We start from the raw sequence: 8,360 nt of genomic DNA, 5'->3' as shown, positions 1-8,360 counted from the left end.
ATAGAACAACAGTGAGCGCGCGCAAACCAGCGTCATTTTGGCGGGAAAAACGTGATACCGTCGTCATTTTAGTACGAGGTTTTCCAGATATGTTGTCTTGTCTAAACAAGTCAACAACGGGGTAGCAGTTTTGGCATTTTTCGATCAGCAAAAAGGCTCAGTTACCAGCAATAAGAATAACGGAGCAACCTACACTGCTAACAAAGAGTAAGATTAATCGTCCGGGTTATAAATCCTCTAAGTCTTTTCGCTAAAAACGGGCAGTCAAATTTCGTACTCGTACTCGTTCTCGTCCTCGACCTAGAATCCTAAGGTCCCTAATAAGGTGACCGCTACGAAAACTGAGTGTGGTTACTGCAAATCTAAATTATAAGATTGCTTGATTTCCTGTTTAGTATTATTTCCTGTTACGGCTAAGGTAAATGTTTAAAATTAGTTTCCTTAGTTATAACGCCGAGTTGAATGCTCTTAGGGGCCAGTACCAACCATTTGTTTTCCATACCCAATTTCATCATGCCTGGGGTGTGGTCCAGCGTTTTTGCTGATCGATGAGTCAGCGTATACTTAACCGAGATCTCTCTATACCGTTTTCAATGTGTCATGGTCATACCGCTCATGAATAGTCTCATGGCCAAGTCAAGGAATATCTATGAGATCTCTCTACTTTTACACGAATTGCGTTGCTGTTAACTATTTTTTACGGCTACGGCTACTTTTTTACGGCTATTTAACATTGCAATGCCTGAGTACTCAGCTGAATTGATGTACAGTGCGATATTTTCGGGCTTTCAGACTTTTAAACTCGTGTTTTGCATGTATACTAGTGAGTAAATGAGGTCACTTTTCCCTAGTTCCAACCCTCTGAGCTCAAATCGGTCAGTTTTGGACATGAGTAATGGCGGACCGCAAAGTCCAAAACTTACACTCAAAGTAAACATCCTTTGGATAAAAATCAAAGCTCTACATTTTGCCAGGCATGTGTTAAGCAAACACACTTTGACTTATGGGTAATATTAATTAAGGTAAAAGAAATCTAAAACTGTAGTCTAAAAGGACAAATAAAGTACTTGGAGACGATTTTTTTTAACATTTATCACATACGGGGCAAAATTACTGAATGCTAATTGGCTGAAAAGGAGGGCATCTTTTTCTTAATCGCCAGGCACTTTAGGTAATCAAGAGGGCACGACTACTTGAGCAAGCTACAAGAGAAGTTACAAGAGAATCTTCTTCCAGATTCTGACTCTGATTAAACTGCTTATTGTCCACATATACAATGCATGTTAAGCGCTATTTCTCTTGTCAGCAACGATTTATTGACTTGAACTCTTAGCCGAATGAAAGCGTGTTAAGACGTTTGTCATTTGTCGTGGTATTGAGCGGGGCTTCCATCGATTATTTTTGCCCTTTATGTGATAAAAATGTAATCGCATTGTGTCCTCGTGCAATTAAGGATTAATTTCACTTGTCTTTTCAAAGTTTTCCAAACTGCCCTCGTTGCTTCGCGACTGGGGTAATTTTGTGAAAACTTTGAAAAGACGCGAGAAATTAATCTTTAATTGCCCTCGGGCACATGCGATTACCAACCTCGTTCACAGGGTCTCTCTTCTCTGCCTCATATTCTCAACGACAATGGAGGCAGAGAAGAGAGACCCTGGGAACGAGGTTGTGCGATTACATCTACCTAAGAATGTGGTTTTTTTTTAATAGCATGATACACTGGAAAACATCTCATTTGGTAGTCGAACTTAGTACATATACTAACTTTATCCCTTTCACCGCTATAAATGCCAATTGACACTTGTAGGTTTTACTCTGTCTAACGAAAGACGATTTTAATCGCCAATGGGGAAGCTCTCGGCGGTGGAAGGGTTAAGTTAAGAACGTTTCCAGGTCAGTTGAAATCGCAAAAAAAGATCAGAACGTTCAGCGTCAACCCTAAAATTAGACGCTTTGTACGTCAAGCAGTAGAATTTTAAGGTGCGGAAGTCAATCAAAAATGAAATGAGACTACCTTGGGCGACCAGACGGAAAGAAACGTCATGTGTTAATGCTCTCCAAAACCTTCCGCTTGGTTTCTTCTTTTCGCGAAAAAATGTAACGAATGTAAAGGCGCACGTGCAGGACATGCAGAGCTTATTGTTTTTGCTCATTCAGGCTGTCCTCGTAGCAATTATCAGTGCTTAGTCTTAAGAACAACTTGATTAGAAAATACTGCGAAAGCACCCTCTTCCCGACCCTCTTAAACGTCCCCAGATTCTGTTGTTAGGTCTATCAGTTCGGTTTGTTAGCACACGGAAATGTACGACGCAATGAGTTATGCCGGTCATGTTGGAAACAATACGTTGACACTACTTCATGCAGCAAAATCCCTAGTGATTGTCACCTTTCACTGTTTTAAACCTGCTGAGAAGCATGAAAGGCTTTTGGCATCAGTGCCCTTTGGAATCTGTTCTTGCAGTTTTGCGAAACAACGTTTTTCGCGTTGGCGTACGATTCTCGTAATGGCATTTAAGTTTTGCGTCACAATACCTTAGGGGGTCACTTCCGAGAGGAATAATTCTTGGGACACAAAAACTAACGAGAGTCCATGGTGTCATAATTTTGACTTGAGCAAAGATTTTTCCTCTTCAAAGCTCTTTTTGTTTTGCAAAGGTCCAATTTGGTTCCCTTTCATTTATTACTTGTTCTTATTTCCAGTCTAAACAACGAGTTTAGTACCAGACGTCCGGGATATTCGTACTCAAAAAATAATCTGTTCAAGAGCGCACGCCATTTGGACCTATCGTTCTCTTCGATTGGGTGCATCTCCCATCCCTGCGTCATTTGATATTATGTGAGGAGAAATATTGGATCTGTGAGTCATTTAACTCAATTGAGTCACCTTGACCTTGCGGCACCGTTTGAAGTCTCTCTTAGGGGTCTCTTGTGTCCGTGCTTCCATTTCGAATTCGTGATGAATTTATACAATGCTGACGTACTTCTTCAAACTGTCAGGTCGTTGTGCTCTTTCCTTCAGCTGTCTGTTTGCAGTGCGACGTCGCTTTTGATTTGAATTGGGTAAATACAGACACTTTGTTCACATCGTCAAGTGGTAGATGTTTGCAGATAAACCCCAAAAAATATCTATTGTGTCTCGTTTTACCCTTTAATTTGGCGAATGGTAACTTTTAACCCAAGTGTTCCCAAGAATAGAATAGACCAAAACAACACCACAGGAATCACGCCTCGAGAACTCTAATTTGAATACTTAAATTACTCTTTGATTTTACAACTCCTTGCAACAGTAAAAGAAAAAACACCTTGTACGCAATGTGGACAAATCATTACTAAACGGGAGAGATGTTTGACGGTGTTACACAATGCTTGATTACAAAATTTTGTGTATCGATCAAACGAGCTTCCGACATAGCTTTGTACGCCCTCGGGACATTCTCTGCAAGACTAAATTTTGTTGAGCACTAATGTGCGTCAATTCGTTATTGTTTTGTTTGTAACAAGCATTTTAAGTGTGGCTTCAGGTTTTTGTAGTACATTGAAAAGGAGCACATTCAGGCTTCAACCGGCTGTGTGAGCAGAGAAAACGAGATTTGAAATGCCTCTCGTGTTTTGGGAAGTCCTGTTGAAGTACAACTGACAAAGGAAGAAACCTCGTGTTTGTACGCAACAGCGAACTTTACCATGTTCACACTAACTTCCTAACTTTCAATTGGTGCCTTTACACACACTTTTCATCAAAGCTTGAGTTAAGAACATTTTTTTTTCTTTCAGCCTTAGTGCTTGTACGTGTAACCACGTCCCTTACATCTTGAAGAAAATTTCGGCGTTCAGTGATTCAACTAGAGATAGCCATCAAGATCCCGTACTTTGCATACGACGTCAGAAAGTTTGATAAAGAACGAGACATACAAAAATTAGACGGCCTGTCTGCGCATATTATTGTTACTTTTCCACCGTAAAAAGGAAAGCGCATACAGTCACTGAGTCACATGTATGAAAAGTGGCTCAAAACGCTCGCGAAACTGGACGAATGTTTTGCACCACTCTGCTGACATTGTGGCATTGTTATTACTTACACTCGTCAATCATTGTTTATGAAGACGGCACGATACATTGTTACGTATGAAACGGCTGACTTTGAGAATTCTTGGAATGGTCATTACGAAGGGAATGGGGCCGGTGTTTTGTGCGGATTGATGAAGTGAAAACACTTAACTCCTGTGAGAAATTCTGATCCAGAGGAATTCTCAGACCTTGTTATCTGGCAAATACATTATTTTGCCCGTGCGTTACGCCTGTTAGACCTTTTTAACTCAAATGTCAGGTATCCAGCAGTTTGTTTGATGTCCTTGCATTACCACTGACTCTAGAAGTAAAGTTCTAAAAGAGTTTCGTACCCTCTTCCCTACGCTACCTTTGTTGGTTTTCCGGTCTTTTAATAGCCTCAGTCATAAGCTTATATTAACGGGCACATTTTCTCTGCTTTTACACTGTGGAATGATAAGTGCCAATTAGCAACTCGAACAATTGTATCAATTTGTAATATGTAAAGAAAACTATGGCACAGAAGGTTGCTAAACGGGAGCCTATTGTGTCTGGGTGTGCTTTGACGAAACTTGTAATTAATGACTTCGAGCTGGCAGGCTGATCAAATTTTCTAAGAAAAGAAAAACTCGTTTAGCGAAGTCGTTCCACAGTACGTGCAATTTGAGAGGTGATAAATCTACCTATTGATTGGAAACCGCAACTGAAATGTAAGCCCCCAAATCAGCTTTAGTGATTATATTGACCTATTTCATACAAAACAGAAATCAAGAAACTCTTTCTTTCAAATGAACCCCCCTATGTTAATTTTTTGTTAAGTGATGTACATTCCTAGACTACTTTCAATTTGACGACCCTGTATATTCTCCTTACTTTACTCTTGGAGTGTGAGTTTTCATTGTGAGGTGAATGTTGACCTTGGTCGGTCGCCTGAATCAAGGGCAAAGCAGAGACTTCCTGTAAATCCTAGGAATGATCTCATCTGAGCGGATCCTGTGTCCCTAAATCCTGTTCTAATTTTCTCACATGTGCCAACTGACAGACTTCTGACCCGTGCAGCTAAAAATCCGGCTGTTTGTCAAAATCAATCAAGCGAGTCAACCTTGAACCCAAACGAGAAAAACAAAAAGTGGCAGCATCAAATTTGTTTGTCGGACACCTCCCACTAATTCATCTCGCGCAAACAGCCGTATTATAAACGTCTTGCGTGCCCGCAACTCGAGTCTCCTTAAGCACCACTTGGAGCATGCAACAAATTATTTCACTGATCTAACCACGTATATATATTAGAATTACCTAGACGCTGACTCGAGTATTCGCATAATTTAACTATTTGCCACGAGTTCACTTACGCCTGACGATTGACGATGCTTTGGGAATACCTTTTGGAAGTGCTCGCAGAACATTCATTTTTGGTGATTTTCCTTGCTCTTGCACTCGTGTGGTTGTCTGTGATGTATTTGCGGCCTGCGGAGGAAAGAAAGCCCCCTGGTCCCTGGAGTCTTCCCATTATTGGAAACATTTTCCTGTTCGGCTCAGCTCCTCACAAGAACGTTACCAGACTGATGCGACACTACGGAAAGGTGTTTTCTATGAGACTTGGAAGTCGAGAGGTCATTATTCTCAATGACATCGATACTGTAAAGGAAGCACTTCTCCAAAAAGGCTCTGATTTTTCCTCACGTCCTCCCTTGCATAGTTTCATCTTTTCCAGCCGAGGTGAGAGAACTGTCGCATGGCCTGTGTTTGGCCCGAAATATGTAAAAAACAAGAGAGCGACGGAGCTAGCCATGCGAACAATTCTTGACAATGACAGCCACTTCTCCAACACGGTCATCAGGGAGACAAATGCTTTGATTCAGAGTTTTCTTAACTCGAGAGAACAACGCTTTGATCCGACATGTCTGCTGAAACACATGGCTTGCAGTTTGCAATTCTGCTTGTTTTTCGGTGACAAGCTGCGAGACGCTTTTGTCAAGAATGCCCAGTTCATGATGGACGGCTCGACGGACTTTATCGAAAACAGCGCCGTGGGTAACAGTGTGGACTTTATGCCCTGGATGGAAGTGGTCTTCAGGAAACAAGTGCAGAAACTGGAGGACTCTGTGGCTGAACTTACAGAGTTTGTCAGGAAAATTTACCACATCAGTAACAGGGAGGCCCAGAAAAGTGGCTTTCAACGAGCGACATTCAACGAGGCGTTAGGACAGGTGGTCAAAAACAAGGACGCTCTCTCATTCGGAAGCGAACACTTAGAGGATATTGACGAGGACAACAGCTCGAACCACTTTGATGACGAAAGGTTGATTAACATAACAGCTGACTGTTTCGGCGGCGGATACGAAAAATTATCAACCGCCCTCCGCTGGGCCGTAGCTTACCTTGTGTCTCATCGAGATGTGCAGGCCGAGCTGCGGAAAGAACTTGCCCGTTTGAAAGGGTCTGCCTCTCTTACTCTCCACGACAAGGACAAGCTTCCACTTTTGGAGGCTACAATTCTAGAAATCCTTCGAATGAGCAGCTTCCTACCGTTCGCTTTACCCCACTGCACCACCCGAGACACCAGTGTTGCTGGATACCCTTTGCCCAAGGGATCCATTGTGTTTGCAAACCTTTGGGGATGTTCGCGAGACCCAAATTACTTCGACCAGCCCAATGAGTTCAATCCTTATCGTTTCATGGATGATAGAAGACAGAACGTTGTACGATCTCCTTGCTTTCTAGCATTCTCTGCTGGCGATAGGAAATGCCCTGGAGAAAGCTATGCAAAATCAGTCCTTTTTTTGGTGCTAGGCACGCTTCTGCAGAAGGTAGTACTCCGTAATGGAACTGAGGACCCTATTGAGGATACTTTTGGGTTGACTGTTCGTCCTAAACCGTACAAGATTACTGTTGAAGCCGTACAATAAGTTAAGACACACCTTGCACAGATTTTAGGTAAAATTGGGACAATAAGTATTCGCCGTTTATAGGTATATCACATATTAACGACCTGCGTCAAAAGTGCAGTGAAACATCAAGTTTAGGTGTTGGGCAACCAAGGAAGTGTTTTTCTGAGGGCTAAAAAGAAACTAAACACAAGTTCTTGCATGTCCTAGATCGTATCTAAAATCAATTAATTTTGATCTTGGATATTATATGAGCAAATTTTATAACAATTTTACAATTAACACGGAAGCACGATCTCGGTTTTATTTAATTCAGTTTCTGCTGTGAGTTTGAAGAAAGGCTGCTAAAATTCCCGTTAAGACTTAACTTATCGTTAAGCGGAGATAATTCTTAAAATGTTTAATGACGCGGACATATGTACCTACCTGGTGAAATATTGGGTGCAGAAAAATTGAATTCTGTCTTGATCACTTAATGAGTTGAAATCAGAACTATATACAAAACTCGGAAGAAAATTCCTTCCATAAGATCATTTTGATGTAGTCCTTTACTGACAAAGCCACTAGCAAAAGTTAGAGGCTGACTTCAGGGTCTGAACCGGATCGCCTGGCCCTAAAAGGGCTTATAACGGGCTCGTAATTAGTGGGTTTGGTAAGCTGACGTGTTCCCGCAGTTAAGCAGAGAGCAAAAGCATTAGGCATTTAAATTCGGGGTGGATAGCTGATAATGTTAAGTAACACTTGCTTGCATGCCATTAAAATTTAGAAGCTCACAGTGCTGAATTGACTAGTAGCTCAGTCAAAAGACTGTCTGTCAAATCATCGCCTCGTCGATTTGAATAATAATAAAAACTTATCAGAAGAATGTTGACAATTTGTGAAGTGCGTTTTTCCTGCTGGCTCGGGAATTTAGTTCTGCAAGGCTCGGCTGACCGGATCGAAGTGCACAGTTTGTAAATTATAATTATCTGCATTGTATCAACCATTTGAGTTACAGTAACAGCTAAAGGAAACAGTCGAGTGTTAGCGAGAAAAATCAGAAATGGGATCTCTAATTTTGGAACACTTGCACGGGTACTGTTTCAATGACTCGTTCAGAATATTAAATGTCAGTTATCAAGAGGCACATTTTTTAGCTATGGGAAAAAAATTCCAGTATGTTTTTAATTATTTACGAACAACTAGACCACTTAAATGGTTTCAAGTATGGTTTTCTAAAACCTAGTGTTTGAACGTTTAAACGTGAAAGACCGATCTACACTGTCTTCTCCTGGATCCATGTTATATAGTTAAGTAATTAAATAGTTAATTAATGGCCGGCTCTATATATCAATCTTTAAGACATCCTGATCAAAATGCCCCTTCCATTTCTCTCGCCATATCATCTGTCAGGTATTCTTTAATCAAAGCCAGCAACCGTACTTTGAT

At 41.2% G+C, this 8,360-nt stretch overlaps 1 protein-coding gene across 1 annotated transcript; it reads left to right on the top strand.

Moving 5' to 3' along the window:
- Positions 1–3,249: 3,249 nt before the first annotated feature.
- LOC138047219 (cytochrome P450 1A1-like) lies at positions 3,250–7,797 on the top strand. The gene has a single exon (XM_068893969.1). The coding sequence runs from the start codon at positions 5,412–5,414 to the stop codon at positions 6,951–6,953; it is 1,542 nt and encodes a 513-aa protein (XP_068750070.1). The 5' UTR covers positions 3,250–5,411; the 3' UTR covers positions 6,954–7,797.
- The last annotated feature ends 563 nt before the right edge of the window (positions 7,798–8,360 follow it).

This window comes from Montipora capricornis, chromosome 4 (assembly GCF_036669925.1).
Source record: "Montipora capricornis isolate CH-2021 chromosome 4, ASM3666992v2, whole genome shotgun sequence".
Taxonomy (NCBI): domain Eukaryota; kingdom Metazoa; phylum Cnidaria; class Anthozoa; order Scleractinia; family Acroporidae; genus Montipora; species Montipora capricornis.
This window is presented reverse-complemented; position numbering and strand designations above follow the sequence as displayed.

Coding starts and splice junctions, on each gene's coding strand:
- LOC138047219 (XM_068893969.1), top strand. CDS start 5,412: ATGCTTTGGGAATACCTTTTGGAAGTGCTCGCAGAACATTCATTTTTG.